The 21,916-nt window shown below is 46.6% G+C and overlaps 1 protein-coding gene across 3 annotated transcripts in view; it reads left to right on the top strand.

Annotated features, from left to right (window-relative positions):
- The window catches only part of sh3pxd2aa (SH3 and PX domains 2Aa), a 95,838-nt gene that overhangs the window by 48,179 nt on the left and 25,743 nt on the right, over nt 1-21,916 (top strand). For 2 of the 3 annotated variants that reach the window (XM_039613978.1, XM_039613977.1), the window contains exons 6-7: nt 3,031-3,056; nt 12,932-13,060. In XM_039613978.1, the coding sequence (XP_039469912.1) occupies nt 3,031-3,056; nt 12,932-13,060 (155 nt within the window). Of the gene's footprint in view, nt 1-3,030; nt 3,057-12,504; nt 12,862-12,931; nt 13,061-21,916 lie in introns of those variants that run through there. The other variant, XM_039613979.1, reaches the window with a different exon arrangement.

Genomic DNA, 21,916 nt, shown 5'->3' with positions numbered 1-21,916 from the left:
TGTGCCTGTTGAGCTGTTTCATGCAGGTCTGAAAGCTCACACATGACACAAGCTCATTTTCTATTTTGACGGCTGTGAACAGACATGCTGTAGTTACTCTGTTAGGATCTGATGGTTTAAGCCACACTTTAAAATGACCTCTGCAAACTTGTACAGTTGGACCAGGACTCGCTCATGTCCCAGCTTCTGTCCTGATTGGAACTTGTTGTTTAGAGCGTTTCAAGGTTGTATTTGCCTTTCAAACCGTGCACAGCGTGAATAGCTTAACAGGCTCCCAGGGAGCTCGCTAAAGCAAAGTACTTTTCATTCTGCTGCTGTTTTCCTCGAGGAAAAAACCCTCATTCATTGGCCCTGTCCTCACCTCCTTGATAAGTTACAACCAGCCATTTCCAGGTCTCACACTTGCACCTATTGTGTTGCCACTCGGTGGAGATCGTTTACCGTTGTTCAATTAACCCAGCAGGCATCCAGCACGTGTATGAAGCTGTTTGTGGCTGATGGAAAGGCGATCCTTTTACATACGGGGTCATTTGGATTTTGCCATGTAGGCCTATACCGTTCCCTTTCTGTGTTTCGGAACCTGGGACTTCTCTACTCGTCCACAACACAGTCAAAGGATCAAATTAACAGAATTTATTTGATTGGTGTTAATAAACAAGACTGTTATCCAGGTTTCAAAGGGTCAAACGGCACCGGCGGCTGTAAAGAGCGCGCCGAGCGTGTTTATTCCTGAACGTCTGGAGTGTCTAACGTGCATTTGGCCTTTTCAGTACAAAGGGGGACCTGTTAACCCAACTCTGACTCCAAACAGGTCACTGGTCACCTGGTCGATGTTGTGAGGCTTAAAAACATTTAATGTCCAACCCTGCATCAGACATTTACGTTCTCACATGCACCTCCGTCGAGTAACGTCCAGAGAAGTGCAGAGCTGCAGGGCTGAATGGCTGCAGGGCTGCAGGGCTGCAGTGCATGTGTGAGAATGATGTTAGACTTTGGAATAAAAATAAAAGTTATTTTAAACCGCAGCAGATTAGGTGGATAAAGGAAGAGCACCGGGCATATGGAAATGTGAACACGGCAGTTAACATTCCCTGGAAATGTAAAACATTCCCTCGCACCCCAACAGAGGATATCGGCATCTTTCAAAGCCGCGACGGAAAATCCTGAGTGAAAAGGGCAAACATCTTGGCAGATATCCTGCCCGCACTGAGGCTCAGTCATTCCGAAGCATACTTTCCACTTAGACCCATCCAGACACTCTAACTGGTTGGACACTGGCAGAAATGAAATCCACTCCCCATGTTTTAGAGGTCGTGTGTCCCGTGTAGCCCGAGATGGATGGGATGAGATGAGGGGTCAAGTCCCGCTCACTCTGTGTCCCACTTTGGTGACAATGAAGCATATTCTGGTTGCTAGCACGCAGCGATCTTGGTGGAGAGGTCGGTATAAAGGCTTTATTCATCTGCTGCGGGCGGTCACAAAGAGGCAGATACAGCTCATCAGATCACAGGGGACTGGAGGAAGGGATGGAGAGAAGACAGCGCAGTGACACGAAGAATCAGGAGCTGCTTCTTCAACCAGGCGTTTGTGCCTGATGCGTCCAGCCGGGACCTGAGTGCAGTCGAGAGAGCCAAGAGAAGGTACTCATTAACCTCGTGCAGTGAGAGGGCACCTCCACCGCCGGTCACACCGGCCACCCTGCTCCGGGCTGCTTCTGCCCTCGTCAGTGTAATCAGCCGTCCTACATGACCAGATGAAGCCCCTCATTAATGAAGTGGGCCGTGTCACAGGCACCGCCCAGGCCACCTGTCCAAGTCAAGGACATCTCAGAGCTGCAGCTGATCCTTGTGTGTGCATACATGCAAAGACCTTACATGACCACACACGTGCCTACATGCACTTATGCACAATATACTGGGGCCAAAATCTGCACCAGCTGAGCGCCATATACTGCAACACAAATCAGAGAAACTTCTTAAAATTCCTTCAAGAGTTTCTGACCAACCAAAAGCATTGGTTACTGTCTGCTGCAGGCACTGCTAAGTTACTTGTTTAGTAAAGAATGAATGCAATGAATAAGTTTGTCTTTGTTCAGTCCTACTTTTCATTTATTTAGCTGTTAAAATGCTTTTTACTTGAATAACCCTGAGTAGAGCTGTGGCAGTCACACGTGGCTAAGACCAGGCGTAGCTGTAAGTCACCTTTGTGGTTTTCCATCAGCTGATATTCCAGCACAGGTTTTAGTGGGATTCAGCTCTTCGCTGCAGCACCATGCAGTAGTTCTACTGCCTGTGTTTGATTTCCAGCTGTACTGTAGCAGGGATGACGTGGCTGAATTTGAGATTAGCTGAGGGTTTTATTTGTCCTCAGGAAAAGTTGGGATTCCAGCAAAAGAGAAAAAGAGGCTGGGAGGAAGGAAGGAAGGAAGGAAAGGAGGGATGATGGGATGCGGGGATGGACAGGTTTTTGTCAGGTCTGTGTTTCTATGAATAGCTCATTCTGCCTTCATCTGTTTTCACCCAATCGCCACGCTGCCTCGGTCCAAAAGTCGCTATTGATTAAGGACAGAAGCAGACGCGCTCTGCTCGGCCAACCTCGCACACAAATCTGTCACTGCCGATTTATAGCTTAGTCGCATAATCCCATTAGAGTCCTTTAAGCAAGGCATCTTCAACTCATCCTCCTGCTTTCAAAAGTGGGGAGAGGTCTCCTCCTTCTCTGACAGGGAGGAGGAGGAGGAGGATGGTGGTGCCGCTGTAGAGTCACATGACTGATTTGTGTCTGTTGCGGGGAGTGCAGGCAGCTGGCCAAAGTCGTCCCTCCCTCTCTCTCCATCCTTCGCTCTGTCTCGCTCTCTCTCGCCCTCGAACACACGCATTCGTTAGTGCGCTAAAGCAGGTTGCATGCGTGCGTCCGTGCATGAGTGCAGCCGCCAGCTTCTGCAGATCCACATGTGGTGACCGTGTGCCGTGCTGTGGCCCGAGCTGCCCGATCACTAACCATGTCCCTCTTGTGTTGCTTCTCTCTCAGGGACTATGGCTCCAAGCGCAAGTCGGGTAAGTCCAACATTTTTCTTCATTGCTCTTCCCTAAAGTTGACTTTAACCTTCCTTCTCTGTCACTTGTTGCTCCTTGAGATCCCCATCGGGGGGTGGGGGTGTGTGCTGTGTCACAAACAGGACTGTGGATTGTCTGCTGCCCATGTGATGTCAGTGTGTGGTGTGTTTGCTAGCCCCGCTCTGGGCTTTGGGCTGGGTTCAAACAGCTGTCAGGCTGTTTCCTTCTGGCTGCAGATTCGCCTCACAGCCCAGGGTGGGGTTCAGAATTATCTAGTAGCTTTTTGGGATGTCAGAATAAAGTTGTCAGAGATCTGATGAGGCGATCAGAACGACTGGATTGTTTCGCCGAATCTTCAGTCGAAGTGACAGGCGAAGCATTCTGGGTGACACACGTTTAGTTTCCTTAATAATTCAACATAGGAGATGAAGGGGTGTGTCTTCGTCAGCACAGGTGCCTCTGAGGGTACGGAGAGGTGTCTCAGAGTAGTTTTAATTTCAACCTGATCAGTCAAACAAAAAGAAGCTTTAATGCCTCCATTGGCTGTCACACATGGTTGTAACAGAATAAAGGCTAATAGCATTCAGGAATAAATGTCATTGATTGGCTAATAAGCAAAAACAGCAGAAAACAACCATCTGACTGTAAAACTGTGACTGTGAACGCTCTTTAGCCTCATTAGCAAATGCATGGCTCTTAGAAGGTATTAGCAACAGAATAGCTGCTTAACAAAGCCTTGGTACATGTGAGTCACTCATATATGGGAACCCTGCATGTTTAAGGCTTGGTAGGCTGTGGAAATACCTCCTTATGAATTATTGAAGGGAAAATGCAGGAAGTAGGCTCTGGATATGGGAGACTATGGTTCTCTTGGCCTTACTTTGTCTTGATTTTTAAGCAGCTTGAAGGTTGTGATAGGTGATTTTCTCCGAGTAGAACACTCTGGCAAATGATCATGAGTTTATTTTTGGCCTCAAAGCAGAGAGCTGAGAGAGAGAGAGAGGGGTTATTATTCAGTTACGTCCACGTACCTCGCTGTGATTTGATTTCTCGGAGGCTGATTGCTTCTGCGGAAGAGCCAGCTTGTGATTTTTCACTGCAGGCTCTGAGGCAGGCGGCTCCTGTAACCTCCGTCTCTGCCGACGTAGTCTTTGGGATGTTGCCCGGTTGGACGGCACCCCACTGACCCACTCGTCTCTGCTGCAGCGCGACCTCAAGTATCATGAAGTCAGTCAGTGTTGCAACAGGGTGTCTGAACTTCTACTTTAAATTTCAGAGAGATTACAAAACGTCTGAAACATTTCAGTAAGTGCGAAGTAAAGGAACAGTATCTCCTAACGAAGGAAAGGCGCCACACTTCTTCTGTGGTTTGGTTCTGGCAGAGACCTGGAAATGGCAGAACCAGATCGAGTTCTTATATACCAAACATGTCGGCGTTTACACGCAGAGGTGGTGAAATACACAAAGCTGATTAAGCCGTTTAGCTGTCGAGCTAACGGCGTTCAAACCATTCACTATCTGCTGTACACACAGAGAAACCCCCACAATCCATTGTGGTTGCTCCTGTTCATTTACCAACATTTACACAGTCATAGCTGTTAGTCTTACTGCTCATTGTTCTTCATACTGCAAGTCATCATCGTCTTCTCCGGTGGTATCGCTGTTGAAGTTTGAGGGGACGGTCCAGTTCTGGTTAAACGTGACCATTAAAGCACATCACAGCTAACATCCAGTATGACCTTTAACCTTTCACATCCACACTGCAGAACAGCATCTTTGTGACTCACATGTCCTTTGAAATAATTTCACATTATTGATTTAATAATGAATTACGGTCAGCTAACTGTTTTAGCGCTCCATCAATAGCTCTGTCCCAAAACGTAGGCTGCAAATGCGTCCTCCTTTTCCCCAGATGTGAAGGATGGGTCGGGTGTGTCCTTCGTGGCCACAACAATGGCGGCCGCTACTTAGTTTTAATATTACTCTTATTATTCTTTCTGGGTCACAAAATAAACTTTTAACATATTTTCAGGTGAGAATGTAGCTGTGTAAACCTCAAATATCTGCTCGGTTTATCAAGACACCACATATTTGCAAAAGTGCTCCGACGTTTTCAGAGACGTCTGTTACCCACCCGCTCGATAGCTGACCGGGAGGTCAAGGGTCACTAGAGCCGGCGAGAACAGTGGACTCCCAGCACATCGTTTTCGGACCCCCGCAGTCTTTCGCTACTCAGGTTAAACATGATATACGCGTCACTCAGATAACTTAAAAATGTTGTTTGGCTTTTTTCAGTGTTTTATTTGTTCCTGAGTAAATCAGTTTGGCTGAGAGTAAAGTTCTAGTTTTCACACAGCTGATTAAACAGGAGTGTGAAACGCTCGAGAGTTTACTCCAGTGTCCCGTTTATTAAACTCCACCGAGACAGCGGTGACGCAGAGCTGAAGGCTGCACCGTCCCATTTCACAGCCCACGTAGACCGTGAAGGCCGAGTCCTCCGAAGGATGCAGCCTAGGAATTGGGACACAGCTAATGTTAGCTTACTGTTAGCACTGTACTCCCAACTGCTGGCTAACATTTTAACAGCTAACCAAACCTTCAGCCTAACACGTTTTATTGATTGTTAGCTAACAATATATTCATGCCTATAGTATCAGTCGATGGCTGTACCTTTGGCTAATTCAACGCTTTACTTTTGGAACAATTGCTTGTTTTGTTATTATGAATCAAGTCATTAATCAAACTCAGGCTCAGACGTGTTCAGCTCAGTTTTTTAATTCACTGTCATTTCTGTTTTTTTCTTCTTTGGTTTTTCACGTGTCTGACTGCTGCAGGACTGTTTGGCTCACTGAATGTCATATTGAACAAATCTCTGATCGCCACACTTTCCTCGACAAACACCAGGCGTCTGCAGTAACTCTCTCCTGTTTTCTGTCGTCTAGACCAAACCCTGCACTAATTAGCCTGATTAGCAGACCCTGGCTGTAGCTGTGCTGCGCAGACGACTCACAGACGATCTGTTGATGCTTTCAGTTTTCCTCTGAACTTCCAACAACACAGGACATAAAAATGAAGAACCAGTCCTTTCATTTGTTCCACAAACGAGACATAAAGCACAGCTTTGTGTTGACAAAAGTAAAATTGGTTTCTTATCATTGTTGTTTAATCATTTATGGTCGATATTATGGAACAAGAACAGCTGATCACTGGTGACAGCTGCAGATGCTGATGTGTGATGGAGGGCTTGTGCGACGTGGGGCTTACAGGAAACCAGTCTGAGTGCTGGTTATTGTCCTCTGGCCTTTACGTTGTGAAATCATAGGCAGGTTTAGTCTGTTGCCACATTGCTGTGTTTGGCCTTCCTTTGTTTGCTGTGTGCAGAGATGATGGTGGTTGCGTCTGCCAACAGCCGGCCTTCTGTTAATTTGAAACAAACCGTTGGTGGCGGTGCATCCATCACTTCCCCCGAATCAAAACACTTTTCCCCAAAACACAAGATGTTTCTCACAACAGACGTAAACTGGTTGTGTAATATTAAGTACACAAATTCACAACAGATGAGATGGAAGTTGTGTCGCTTGTTTAGCGCACGTAATCCCCCACGATGAAGGTCAGATGCCACAGATGTGATGACAACACTCAGCGGGTGTCGCTGACGCAGTCGTTTGCGGGTCTCTCAGACGTTAGGCGGACACATGTGTGAGTTAAACAGTGTCAGTTTGAGGGATTTGAGGGGAGTGCGGCTCGTACTCCTCCGTGGGAGCGGAGCGGACGCAGGAGGGAGGCGCAGCTGTGCGGCAGGAGCTTGTTTGTTTACGTGGCGCAAGAGATAAGATTTCATACGTGACAGCGTACTGACGTGTGTGTGTGTTACAAGCAGTGACTGTACAAAAATCCAGCCATTTAGCAGTTTTACAGTCAGTGCTGAGCAGTTTGTATGTAAGCTGTCGCTGCTCATGAGGATCTCAGACCATCTCAGGAGCTCCTCTGTCAGCACACACACACACACACACACACACACACACACCCCTCCATTAGCTGCCACTTTGTAACAATAAAACTCTTCTTTTTGTCGACTTTTCCTCCTTTAACGTCACACTGAGCACCTAATTGGAGCAGTAATGATGTCAGCACAGTGCTGTCACATCAGGTAAAGACGGTAAAGTGAGGATCGACTTCAGCTGGAAATGATCATTGTCTCCTCGAGCTGCAGATCCAGTAATATGGAGTTTGACCTTCACGCGTCTCCTCGCGTGTTGTTTGTCTCTGATGTTTCAGACTCGGCGTCTCTCATTGCTAAACGTGGCATCAATACGAGTTAGGTTCTGCCCGCCGTTTGACATTGTTAGCGCCGGCGTCCCCGTTGGCCGCTGAGCTTTTTCACGAGCACTGAATCGATGCTGGTTTCTGTAATTTGTTACTGGTCCCTTCTGTCTTGGTGACGGTGTATCTTTGCTGTGGTACAGCAGCCTTGGCTGGCTGTGTAATGGCTTTTCAGAGGTAAGGCTGGAGCTTCACTTTGACATTTTTAATGGGGATTAATGGACTTTGCTTATCTGATAAATATTTAAAAGTGCAGAGAAAATGCTCGCGTACTCCACCCAAATTAAATATTCTATCATAAGTGTCTTTGGCTCCGTCTCCCCCCGACAGGCTCAGCCTGCTCTCCACTCTCAGTGTTCAGCACCAGTTCAGCACCAGTGGGTCACTGCTGTGTGCAGTTAGGTTCATGCTCTGTATGTGACCCCAAAGCTTTGACCTCCTGATTAGATAATGACTCACTGACACAGTCTTATATTCAGTTGCTGTGTTGGAATGTAGCTGTGATTAGCTTTCCTTGTGTTTTCTTCTGATGTTTAAATGCAAATGTTAGCATGCTAAACTGCAGCGGTGCGCATGCCAACAATTGTAGCTGCTAGCATTGTCACATCAATGGCTAACTGCCATTAGCATTTAGCACAAGGTACCACTGTGCAGACTCTCAGAGCTAGCGTAGGTGTACTTTTACCTCAGTTTGATCTGAATTAAGAAGCAGAAAGTTAGCGGCCATCCAGGTCTTTATGTCTTTAAGACATTCCTGCAGTTTAACTAATCGGTGTGTGTTACCTGGCTTCATGGACAGATAGAGCTGCGTGTCATCTGCATAGCAGTGAAAATTTATGCTATGTCTTCTAATGATGCTGCCTAAGGGGGGTTTCCTATAAACTGATTGCACATCTCTTCTCTCTATCAGTTACATGGACACTACAAACATCAGCAGCAAATCACACAATGATTTTTGGGGGAATTTAAATGCATCATATTCAGATTTCAAATCAAAGCGTTCATGCTTTCTGTGGTGCTTCAGAAAAGTTGTACAGATGTGCAGTTATGCTGCATGTCGTAGTCCTTACAGTCCCCAGGCAACACGTTTATCCTGTTGATGGACTGATTCGTCAGGATGTGCTGTATTGTCAGCAAAATCAACTTTTGTACTATCATCAACTTATCTACTTGTTGACAGAAAAACTAGACAGACAGCTGATTGGCCCCTTCAGTCCAAACACAGAAAAAGGACCTCAGAGATGTCATTTCTGACCGTCTGCTCTTAATTGCAGGGTAGTGTAGACGTTTGGGGTCAGAAATGCAGGAAAATTACCCCGAGCAGCGACGGGGCAGAGGAAACGCTGCCGGGTCGGCTGGTTTGTGGCGTCATCTTCCAAACCTGAAAAGAATTACGTGTCCGTGTGCGTGTTTGTTTGAAGGGGGAGCGGGTTAGTGTGGAGGACCTAGGGTGGAGAGCAGAGCTAATATCATTCAGATGTTGCGAGTGTGGCTCTGAGAGCGGCGGGTGGGGAATAATAACGGTAGACTGTTAGTGTGTAGGATTTGACCCTGGCTGACCTGGGACCAGCCGTATGCCTCCCTGTGGGACTAACTTCAATCCACCGAAGCTCAGGAGGATGACGAGCGGGGATTTAGTCTTTATTATCTCACGTGAGTCCACGGAGGAGAGCCGCGGCCTCACGGCAGGGACGGCGCCCAGTACAGCCACGAATCAGAGCGTCCGTTTACCTCAGTGCTGAATTTAAATGTGGACAGCACCTTTGACTCTGCGGTGCTTTATTTGATAAAGAGCTGCTTTTGATTTATTTCTAAACTGCTGTTCGCTCAGAAAACGTACACACAGACTTTTTTCTGTTTAGCTTCTGTAAACATCTTTATTCCAGTTTATCAAAGATATTTAACGCTTCCAGCTTTAAGCTGTTCCCATCTTAAAGAAGTCTGAGAACCTGCTCAGGCGTCTGCTGCCGTCAGCATTGTGTGCTGCAGAAAACAGATGATGTGGTTGGAGTAGTTACTGCTTGTATGTGTGCTGGTGTCCTGTAGTGCACGCCACACTCACTGTCTGCCGTTTTATTTGAGAGTGTAAAACTGTCAGAAATGCTCCTGTGAAAATGCTCGTTTGATGCTCGTTTCCACAGCTTTGATAGAAACACTGTGAGAATGTTTCGTCAGACTCGTTTATCCTGTTTGGTATTCAGCTTATTTATGCTACAACACTCCACATACGTCACTTCATCCTCGTGTTTATTCTTTAGTGTTCAAATGAAACATTTTCACCCATTTGGCCTCGAAACAGAAGACCGCCATCGGCCGGGTCACCAGCGAACCGCTGGGGTCGGGTTAGGGCTGCGTCTCAGCCACACGCTGCACAGTCACTGTTTCCAGAACTACGAGACTTTTCAGATGTTGAGCTTCAGATGAGGTGCTGTAGATGCATTCAGGCCTCTCCCGTTGGGTTAAATAAGCTGCGTCATTTCTAGTGTTGTGGAGGCGCCTCCATGCTTTGATCCTTGCTCCGACTTTGACGTGCTTCGTTTAGTTTGGTCTGGTTCGAGACGACGCTTTAAATCATCACAGTGTAGTAGCTGTGTCTCCTCTGATGCATTGCGTTTAATTTCCTGGTTTGGGGCTGCTGGTGTTCTCGGTGGGGAGACGGGAACGGCTTTAGAAGTGGCTCACGCCCCTCTCAGACATTCCTCACACAGTGATGGAAGAAATGGAGAAAGATGAAAAGGGCATCGTGGGATGGGTGCAGCAAGAAGTGGAGCTGGTGTGTTGCTCGTGGATCCTAAATGTGAAAGGATCTCATCTGTGCCACGTTTATTTCGTGTTCAGTGGGTGTGAGAGCGGCGCGCTGCAACATAGTTTTGCTTCTGCATGCCGTCAAACTGAATAATCTCTCTCTGCTTCTTTCCTTCCTTCTCCTCGTCTGCAGTGTGGATGTACGGCTTTACAGACAGCCCGAGGAAAGAGGCCTCAGGTAGATATGCATGCGCTGCTGTGCTCGCGCGACATGCCAGCTGCATCCCTTTCAGTTTTTCGGTTTATTTCTTTTCGCACTTCAGCTTTCTCTCAACATCTGCTTTGCATGTCCCCCCCCCTCTTTCCCCCAACCCATCCGCTTAAATTCAGCTTCTCTCTCTGCAGCGTTCTCATCCATCTGCGGATGGATAGAGCTGCTGGAGCGATAAAGCAGCTGGCTGCAGAACGTGGACTTCAGGCCTGCATGTGGTGCATGAAGTGCATTGGTCTGAAATAAGGTGTCAAGTCTGATCTTTCACATTTGTTTTGATGGCAGCCGCTGAGCTCGGTTAACTGTGGGAGTGCAGGAAAGATGAGTGAGGGCGACCAAAGAAGAACAACAGCTGATGTTCCAGCTAAGAACATTTCTCCTGACAAGCGTGTAGCTTCACGTATCCAAAGCTCAGATATCGAAAGTTGTTCTTTCTTTAAAACTGTCAAAGTGCTGCTTAGGGACAAAAAGTAATTGTAAAACTTTCTCAAACAGCATTAATTTGGACAAGGAATGTTTTGGAATATCGAAGAAGAAGGAAACAGGTCTTTATTGCTCAGCAAGGCGTGGTTGCCTTTACCGCAGCGTAAAGCTTTTAAATAGCTGGATCTGTGCTGCTTTATTACTTCAGGCTGGCTTTGATTGCGTCCTCCACATACGCTGCTGCCTTACTCACACATTAATCCTACTGGAGGAGATGCTAAAGTGGAATACCCGCCCTCACCCAGTGGTGAAGTAAATTTGTGAGCATTCCAAGGTGTTCGATGCCAGTTCTGCTTCACGTGCCAAGATGCTTAACTGTGTTTTAGGCGTACAAAGCACTAAATGCCTAACATTTTCCAACATGCCTCAGTGCTGTATTCTGTGTACTGCAGGACTAAAGACAGTTAACCTTAACAGTTAACACCCACTAAGGTGTCCAGGCTCTCCCCTAGAGATAGGGTGAGGAGTTCGGCCATTCAGGACAGGCGGTGAGCAGCGCCGCTACTCACATCATCTGACTGCCTCCTGGAGTCCTGGGAGGACACCATGAACCAGGGGTGGGACCTCCAGGCCTCGAGGGCCGCTGTCCTGCAGGTTTTAGATGTGCCCTTCATCCAACACAGTTGATTTAAATCACAAGGTGGCCTTAATTCTGTTTTTTATTCAATATGATCCCAAATACATGACCATAGGCTCAGCAGAAAAGTCTTTACTGAGGTCAAGTCAGAAAGCCGTTTTCCCATCGCTCCCAAGGCTTTTTCTCCAGTGGTATCGCCCCCTGGTGGTCTTTATAAAGAAGGGGAGTTTGAGGCTATTCCACATTGACGTCACCTTTGAGATGTAGAAGCTGTGTCCATCACTGTGTGTGGAAGAGACCCCGGGACAGACCCCGATGATGTCTCTCGACTGGCTGGGGAACATCTCAGCGTCTCCCAGAGGAGCTGCTGAACCTGTTTCACCACAAATCACACAGGTGGCAGAAAATGGTTGAATTTTTCTTTTTGTTCTCTAAAATCTAGTAAAATCAAGAGTTTTGGAGTTCGGGGTTGGAGTTCTCACCAGTAATGACCTCAAAGGGTTCAGTTATTGGACCAGTGTGGAAAGTGTATGTTTTATAGTGTTTTGGCCCCACAGCACCTGTTTATTTTTACTTCCTGCATTGACGTTCGGTTTCTGAAACTCACTAACGTGTCTCTGTGAACAACAGGATGTGGAGTAATTGCTAGTCAAGTTCATCTGAATCTGCATGGGCTCACCTCCCTGTGGCCAAATGAGTGTTTCTGATAGGCAGCGTGTGACGTGAGTAGAGTCAGCACTGGCGTCTAAGAGGTTAAACACTGGAGCGAAGCAGAGGGAGAAAACAGAGCGGGCTAACCCAACTGCAACTCTTTCTTCTTTTGTTTCACATAAACATGGACCCAGCCTCCTTCCCTGTTTCTCTCTCTCTAGTCTCCTCATATGTTTCTATTTAAGGCCAGCAGTGCCGACTGCTATGATTGGTGTGCTCACCCCCCCTCAGACTCCCCCGTCCAACGGCTGGCTCCCAGAGGCAGCGGAGGGGAGGCCTTTCCTCTCAACCGCACTGTTGATTTTCCACAGGGAAACTTCACCATTCCTCCACTCATTCGCTCCCCAGCCTTCCCTTCAGACCGTTAGCAGCTCCGCTGTTTCTCCTTTTTCTTTCCCCCCTTTTCCTCTCTCTTTCCTTTTTGGATTTGGGAGTTTGCCTCGGGTCATGGATCCTCTGTAGATGTGAGATGGAGCCCCTACAAACTTCTCCCTCCGCTTCTTCGCTTGTGTTTTGACTCCTTCCGATGCTCCTCGGTCTTTCGCTGCGGGCCAAGGGTCGACTCAGCTGTATGGCCACACGTTTGGGACTATGCAGCCAAGTCGCGAGGTCGCATTCTGATTGGGCAGGGACGCACAGCGGCGGGGAGCGGGGTTCGGCCGATGGAGACGTACCGGGCGCGCGGCGGCAGTGCGGTTGGTTGCGGTGGGCGTTCGCGGGGTGCCACGGCGGGCAGGTGGCTGACGGCATGTTTCTTCCCCTCAGGGATTGACAGCTCGGAGCCCATGGTGCTGGAGCAGTACGTGGCCGTGGCCAACTACGAGCGGCAGGAGAACTCTGAGATCAGCCTGAAGGCCGGCGAGACGGTGGACGTGATCGAGAAGAGCGAAAGCGGTGAGTGGATTTTTTTTTCTCTCAGTTTACATGCCAAGCATCAAGTGCTGACTCAGATCTACAGCCAAACATCGTAGCTCACAGGTGTTGTGTCGAAAACAAAGGGAAAAGTGCGGTTTTTCCTAAAAACGCTTTGAACTGCTTGACATTTAGTTTGATTCTTCCTGTTTGTACAGTGGCATAAACACACAAAACCACGCTCACTCAGCGCCTCTCTGGATGCTGTCTCCTGTCCTCTTGATTATGTTTCCTCCTTTTCAAACCCCTTTATATACACACGCCTGCCTCCTGCTTCTCCGGGCTGGGCTTGGCACCACCTGGAGGTGCTGTTTGACTCGGAGAAGTCGGGATATGTGGACAGGACTGTCCAGTAATCATATATGTGCACACACATATATATACATATATGTATGTATGTGCGTGTATGTTTGCAGGTGTATGTATAACTTGTACATATCTTTCTTGTGTAAATGTAAATTTGTCATTGTGTAAATACTTACGCTATTGTGTACTTCACACACATGGAGAGATGCCAAACTGCCTTTCACTGTTCTTGTAACAGTGACAATAAAAAGCTATTCTATTCTATTCTATTCTACACCACCTCGACAGTGTTTGCTTCATCAGCAGACGCTCCACGCTTTACCTTGCTCTCCCCCCGTTGGAATTCTGTTTAGCGACCTCAGAGCTGGATCTGATTTTCCGTGCTAACAGCCACTGACAGCCAGCAGCTTGGACAACTCACAGCAGAAACTCTGGCACAGACACAGCACGTCGCTGCGTCGCTCAGCTCTTATCTGTACTCTGATTACACAGGAGTCCATTCTCTTTCAGATATCCGGAGTTCGCACATCTTCGAGTCATTATGTGCCTTATTGAGTCCGTTTAGGCTGAAGCTCAACATTTTTCACATTTTTGTTTATTTGGCGTTTTGTTTGTTTGCAGTTTGAACACAGTCAGCAGAAATGAGACTATTTTTATGGGAAGTTTAGACAGAGCAAGGCGTCACATGGGAAGCTGGTTCTGTCTCGATGTGGCTCAGGAAGTCGAGAGAACTGCTGCGTCACGCTGCAGCTTTGTTTATGATGTTATGAAATTATGAAGCAGCTTATTTTTTGAAAATATGGCATTTCTTTGAACTTGAAAGATAATGTAAACACATGAAAGCAAGTAAAGGTGAGCGTGTGGTGGGACACGGGCTCAGCTGACCGTACAATGCCTGCAGTGATTCCATACGTAGGTGGTGTGCCGTGAAAATCTCACCTGATCAAACCTTTTATGACTTTTTATAAAAGTTTTTGAGTTAATGAACTGTGAGTGAGTTTAGTGGTGGTGAAGCTCTACTTGATCCCAGAAAGTTGATCCTGTTCATCTGGATGTGGAGGAAACATTTCCTCCTCATCCAGATGACTCCTTCAGGTTCCCCCAACCTTACAAACAGCTCATTTGCATAACGAGCGCACCGCAGACTACCCTCAGACCCTCCCCACCCCCGCCTCCCCGGTTCAGAGATGGTCGTTCCCTTTTATTACCAGTGGCTCCTTGATTCCTCGCTCACTTGATGCATGTCGCTAAGTGAAAGAAAAAAGGAATCATTTAGTTTGTTTTTGTTTTCATAATTCTTCAAAGCTGAAACTGTAACAGGAATAAAAACCAGTTATTAATGTCAAGTGTTCTTAGAAACTCTCGACTCTTCTCATATAACTTTGATCGCAGGCACCGTTTGGTGTTAAGCGCACACATCGCTGAATATTTCATGTCATGAATATTCATGTTTGCTCAAGTTGCACAGTAGTTTTTCCCTGTGATCCTGTTTCTGCGTATGAGGCCTGACAGCAGCTGCTCACCAGGCGTGTTTAAAAGCAGCGTGGATGCAGAACTCGGAGCATCAGGAGCGGCTTCTGAGCTCTCGGGAACTCTCGTCTGAGAGCTGGATGTGTGCGCCGTCGTCATCTGCTGAGCCAAGGAAGTGGAGCAACGGTGGTGATGATGATGGTGACATCACTTGGAGACTATGCCAAGGCAAACACATCTGAGAGCTCGTATAATATCCCACAGCCCCCTTCCTGCTTTTCAAGGCTTTCCTGCAGCCTCCTGGCCCGATGTGCTTATGTTCTGTCTTCAATGCAAAGACACTGACAGTGGGGCTGTTAATTACAGCTTATTGTCTTTTAATGCGTGTCAGTGGAGTGGTGTGTTATCCTCTGATCCTCTCCAGGAAATGTTGAAATCCTTTTGTGTACCTGATCTTTTTCATTCACATGCACATTTTCTTTCTCTCTGCACACTCGCCGCACATGTTGTTATGCATTTGCTTTTATTTATTCCAGCAGAGAAGAGTTCAGTCGGGTTTTTCATGTGTCTGCAGGCTTGACCTGACATAATTACGGGTTCAACCGTGGAGCCGGATGTCGTTTATTTTTGCCTCTGTGAGAAGCTATTGGCCTTACAAGTCAAGACCCAGCTGTTTCACTGTAGTGTCGACAAGCTCCCTCATCAGACTGGAAACTGGTTAAGTCACAGTCTCATCTGTGTGAGGTGGTGTGCACGCAGGTCTGTTTGTGTATCACTGAACAAGTAACTTACAATTTAAGAGCTGCTAATCCAGTAAAAATAGATGAAGCATCAGGGGGACGGGGCGAACCAGAATCATCCCCAAGTGAGCGATAGAGTCGGTCTGGGCCACCATCCTGGATCTCTCCCTCTGGGCTCTCCTAGACATGGGAACCATTCAGTGTCTGGAGCGGCAACGTTCCAGCTGGAGAAAATAAATCTGCATATGTGACTAGTTAAATTATATGATGTGTTGGAGTAAGAGGAGGCAGTGATGTGAAGGGACAGAGAGGGAAGGCTGGTGTTGTTAATTAGTCACTTGATCAAAAAAGTGGTCCCTGACCCACTCTCCTGGTCCCTGGTCCACCTTCCTGGTCCCTGTTCCACTCTCCTGGTCCCTGGTCCACCTTCCTGGTCCCTGGTCCACCTTCTCTGAGAGATCATGTTCCACTGAAGCATGTGTCCCTGGGGATCTCGGGACCTTCCTGGTCCCTGGTCCAAACACCCTGGTCCCTGTTCCACAGCTCCCAGGTCCACTGTCATGGTCTCACTCTCCTGGTCCCCTGTTCCAGTTTTTACTGGTCCCTGTCTCCTGGACTTCCTGGTCCCTGTTCCACTCTCTCAAAAAGACCCTGTTGCAAAAATGTGGTCCCTGGGGACAGCAGTCCACCTTCCTGGTCCCTGGTCCACCTTCCTGGTCCCTGGTCCACCTTCCTGGTCCCTGGTCCACTCTCCTGGTCCCTGTTCCACTCTCCTGGTCCCTGTTCCACTCTCCTGGTCCCTGGTCCACCTTCCAAACGGTTTGAATCCAGTGACTTTGGTCCACCTTCCTGGTCCCTGGTCCACTCATAACTGGTTATAAATGGTCCACTTTCCCATGGTAGAAGGGTTGCTCTGCAAATCTATACAAACCTCCCTGCTCTCTGAGATCTGCATTTTATATGAAACTAGAAAAACAACATGGAATTGATTATATTTCATCACGACGCTGCGATTTTTCACAGGAGTTAGAGCTTGGACCTGAGGATCCACTGGCACTGTGGACATCTGTGCCAGACTCCATCAGTCCAGCAGATACAAAGAGTCAATGAGTTTCATTTAAAACCACAGGAGGAGGCTAATGAGAACACGGCAGTCATTATGGTCCATTTTAAGGAGACCACAGTTCAGTCTGGTCTGTAATGGTAGACCAACAAACAGAGTCGTCCCCTGAGACTAACTCCAGGCACTTCTACAAAACGATGCCTGCTTGGCAGACTTTTTATGACTCCACAGGTTAATTGTTTCTGGTTAAATTATGCTTGGATCTGTCGGTATCAGGGCTGACTTAATGTCCTCTAAATACCAGGTTTCTGTTCTAGATCATGGACTTGATTTCAGTGATGGATGCACATTTTTTTTATACCCAAATCTAGCTACATGTTGGCGTAGGGTCTTAAACATGACCGTTGCTTCATGTAATCCCTCCCATTCTTCTTTCATTTTCTAATTTCTTTAAGGTCTAATGCCCAACAAGTTCAGAAATGATATAAACATTGTACAGAATAAAGATAAAGAGTGTTCAGCAGATTAATTCGTCACCTTCTGAGATCTTTGACAGTGAATTCTGAATTGCAGCGACTAGCCTTCCTCTCTGTGGGCAGACAGAGAGTATATGTGGAGAAAAACACCCCTCTTCCCCCTGTTTCATCATCTGAGACTAATGGATCTACCAGCAGGACCTTGACTCTAAACTGCAAACAGGATTCTTTGGGTTAGTGTGCCGCCTCAGCCCCACCAGCCGGAGAAGCCATTTGCCCAAATATCTTGGCCTTGCTTACTGCCAGGGTTCAAGAGCATTTTGTCACAGTTGATTTTAAGAGATTAGACAGATTTGCTTGGCTTTCTCTGGTCTTGACTCAGCACCTCATAGAGTATGACCTCCTGCTGTGTTCCCAGATAATACTAATCCTCCGTTTAAGAAAGTTACAGCAGTTTCTGTCATAAAGCTGAAGTCTACATGGAAATACTGAAGCCACATCTTAGTTATGTTGAATTATTGTTAGCTGCTAAAATTCTGTTGGACGGAGAGTCAACGGCAGAAGTTTTGGCAACATTTTGCCGCCACACCTTTCCATGTGCCCAGGGGAGCTGGTAAGAATGGCAGCACTTAGACTAGCCCATGACGCCTTTCCAAAGCCCTGTCCTCAGTGAGGTTCATAAAGAGAGAGCCATGAGCTAACACACTGAGTGAAACCTCAGCGTTAGATCATTTACATTAAACGCTCCTGTTAACTTGGGGCAAGCCTTAACTTTCGGCTGTGAAATAATTTATTAATTTGCACCAGACTGCTGGATGAAAAATGTCTCTGAATGTATTTAAATTCTTCTGCTTCGTTAATTATTTGAATCTTGCTGCAGTTGCCAGTATAGTGCTCCACCTGCCCCTAAAGGCTTTGCTCCTTGTATAAGGATACTGTATGTTTACTCACAACTGTGGTTTAGATTTATGAGCAATTATAAAAGAAACTTGGCTTTCAGAACTGCATCAATAACCCCGCTGAAAGTACAGGAAAGACACAATAAATATATCCAATAATGTTACACTGGAAATATTGAATGTACCACTGTGTGTCATAAAAATCACCAAAGTGCCAAACTGTGAAATAAAAACTTTATGAAAGCCTTTTAAACATTTTGTATTTAACCTAGCTTGACATGTCCATTGCTTTAGGCCTTCAGTTGTAGATTAAGTCTTTAATTAAGTTGTGCCAAGGCTAACTCGCAGGATGTTCTGGATCAGAAAAAGGCTGTTTCGGACAGAGTTTGCACAGCAGGCTGGGGGCGAGCATTAATACTGACAGCCAGCATCAAACAAGGTGGTTTATCCAGAAGATGGTGTGCTATCATCTCTACAGCCTAGCTTGGCTGCATTAGCTAGCTTCACCCTCAGGCAGTAAAAAGGCGTGAAAGTGCTTCAGTCACTTCTTAGAGTCGAGCTCAGAGAGGCTGGGAATACTGGGAGCTCAGAGAGGCTGGGAATACTGGGAGCTCAGAGAGGCTGGGAATACTGGGAGCTCAGAGGAGCTGCTGTACTTGAAGCTGGCCACCTTCAGGGGGTGGAGGTGAAAAAAATCCCAGCATGGTTCAATAACGACAGCAAAGATGTGTGTAAATGTATCTGACAGGCTGGTTTTTGGTACTCTCTGCACCCTCAGAACAAATCTGCCATCTTTAATGAGCATGAGGACAGTGTTAGCACATGCTAACACACGCTCAGCGCAGGTTTAGCCTCACTCCATTGATCGTGATGTTTAGCCAACACTGGTTTTTGAAGGTCCCACTGCCAGCTATCCCCTTTCACTTGTAACAAGTCGGTTCAGTCACAAGACCCCCGAGTTTTATGAAAACTTCCAGGAGGTAACATGAGCTTCAAACTGGGATGTAATGCTTCCACCATTGCTCGTCAGTAAAGACCAGAACCTTGACATTTGTCATTAAGAGGATTGGGTGCTCTTTTATATACTCTTTTTGAGACGAGCTTTGAAGTGCTTTAAAGTGACACGCCATGTGAAATCTATGCTTTGAATATGAAACATTAACCCCATGAAGGTTTGAGAGGTGGATGTATGATGTAAGCCTGTAGATTGGGAAAGTAGGTTCCAGTTATTTCCACAGCAAAGTTTCAGTCTATTAAATGTACTGTGCTAAGTCATTAGTGAGATGGGTGGAGGGGAAGTTTCTGGAAGGATTTTACTCCAGTGTAAGCTGACGTTTAAAAGTTATCATGATAACCTTAATGTTGTTCTTGGAAAGGACAATAGTAGGCCGAGTAATCAAGTAACTCAGTGAAACAAGGAAAAGGCTTCAGGTTAAACAAACCTTTTATACAGATTTAAATAAGAAGCTGGCGAGTAAAGAAACACTGGCCTACTGAATGCTGGGACACTTCTGCAGGTTGTATAATAACAGGGTAGCTTTACCAGGCTAGACAAAAGATAGATAATTAAAAATAGCTAATCAGGGTAGGGTATAGCTAGCTAAAATAGCTAGCTATACCCTAACCCTGTGTGTAGCAGTTGGGTTGCTAGCTAGCAGGATGGACAAACATGACATTTTTGGCCTAAACATGCTGGATAAACGGTTAAATTAGCTAGCTAAAATTATGCATTAAAAAAAAACTAGAAACAGTTAGCTAGCTGTCGATGAAGGGGCTCTCTGCCTGTGTGGCTGGGCTTTCAGAAGCTCTAGTTTTACAGACAGTATGTACTGCAGTAGTTTTGCAACCAAGCAGCAGTGATAGACGTAGCTGCATGTTTCCAGCAGGCAGTGTTTTTGGTCAAGTCTATTGAGCTGTTCGATGTTGAGTAGCAACTTGGCAGTTTATAAAGGGACCGAATGGAGGAGCCAAATTAGAGCTGTTACACTTTCAGAATGCTTTATTATCCCAATCAGTAACAAACCACAAACAAATGACCCTAAAACCAAAATCAAATGTATTTTATGTGCTGAATGCTAAATGCTGTGTGTAGTTTGAGCTCACCATTGGCGCTTGAACTGAAGAAAGTTTTAAGGATACTGATCAGATGCTTGTTACAGAAATGTTTCGTGCTGCATTTCACTGGAGTTTTTGGATAAAGCAGCAGATATAACACTGATGATTCTTGGCACTGCCATCTGCTAAACAAATATGACTTCGGTCTACAGCCTTGACATGTCGTCTCCTTCTCTCTTTAATGACTTTTATAGCTTCACAGAGTTCAGTCTGTGGAATCCCAGCTTTGTGTCGGTACACAGGTTTAACTGGGGACAGTCTGGGTTTCAGTTGGAAGCATTCAGTCACCAACATTTAGCGTGTCGACTGGATAAAAAGGATATTTTTGGATGATGATGATGATGAATATCTCTGGTAGAAAAGCACTGCTTCAGGCTAATCTCGTTTATGAAGCTGCTGCAGTTCACGGTAAAGATAACACTGCGGCTAATTGTGCAGCTGGTTTTAGGCAGCGAGAAATGTTGTTCTCCTATTCTTTGAATCTCTCCTCCTGCTAACTCTGCAGAAAGATAAGCTGTTAGTTCAATGCTGAGAAGCAGCACTGCGTTCCAGCCCTCGCCGCTCTCCAGGGGATCTGTTCCCAATTAGAAGCTGAAGGGAACGAACAAAAATGACAGTCACCTCGTAGGTAACCCCTGCATATCACATTAATAAAAGACATCCTTGTTGAAGCTGATGAGCGTTTGGCGGTCCAGAAAATGAGAACGTGAGAGGAAAGTGTGAGGTGCTGTTTTTGGAGGGGAATTAGCATGAAATACTCGAGCTTTGAAGCCCCAGCCAAACATCTGCTCCCCTCCTTTGTCTTCCCTCGGTCAGTCTTTGCCCATAACACTCTTTTAATCTCTCTTTCTTCCTCCCGCTCTGGCTCTCTTCCTCACCTCTGTCTTCTTTTTATCGCTTTCACTCTTAAGAACTTCGTGTATCTCCCGTTCATCCAAAGCTCCCCCCCCAGGCCCGTTTCAGTCAGTGATAAGCCGGCTCTTCCCGGTTACTGTTCCACTATGTTCACTGTGACCTCCACTTTCCCTCTGTGGGGAAAAAAGGCAGTTATTGCCTGCCAAGGTTTGGTGTAGTTAGAAACTCCAATTAGAGCCCAGCACTGTAAGAAATGCCAATTACTGCCCCTCTGCTGTCTCCATATTTATGCTTTGTGCTGTGTCTGTGTATAAATGTGGCAGGCAGCGAGTGTCGCAGCACAATCTAACTGAATATTAGTCATTAGTTTCTGAACGCCTCATAAATCCCCAGAGCAGTTGGGTGTAGTTTGTCAGACAGACTCTCAGGAGCGTGTAAATGGGCGCAGAAACGCGAGCGCGGCTGCTGGACGGGTTCTATTTTAGTGTTTGGGTAAAGAAACAGCACACGCTACAGCTGTCGGGAACACTCTGAGAGCTCTGGGATTGCTCTGCTCATTGGTGATACACACACACACACACACACACACACACACACACACACACACACACACACACACACACACACACACACACACACACACACACACACACACACACACTGGGTGAACCCAGCCACCAATAACAAGGTATGATGATTTCAGCCTGTTAAAGCAACTGCGTTCTGCTGTACGTGCACATGGCTCTGCAGGATGCACTTCATTACCTGGACACCTTTTATTCGCCTCGTTCTGTGCTGCTTCATTTTCACAGCTGCTGCTGATTCACCTTCTTGATGTATGTGTCATGTTTCAGGAAGGTGACTATCTCATCTCCAAGCACGTACAGCTCCGCCTGGGCTGTGTTTGAATCGCT

The sequence above is a fragment of the Oreochromis aureus genome, linkage group 6 (genome assembly GCF_013358895.1).
Source record: "Oreochromis aureus strain Israel breed Guangdong linkage group 6, ZZ_aureus, whole genome shotgun sequence".
Taxonomy (NCBI): Eukaryota; Metazoa; Chordata; class Actinopteri; order Cichliformes; family Cichlidae; genus Oreochromis; species Oreochromis aureus.
The sequence above is the reverse complement of the archived record's forward strand: the minus strand, read 5'-3'. Positions and strand labels throughout refer to the sequence as shown.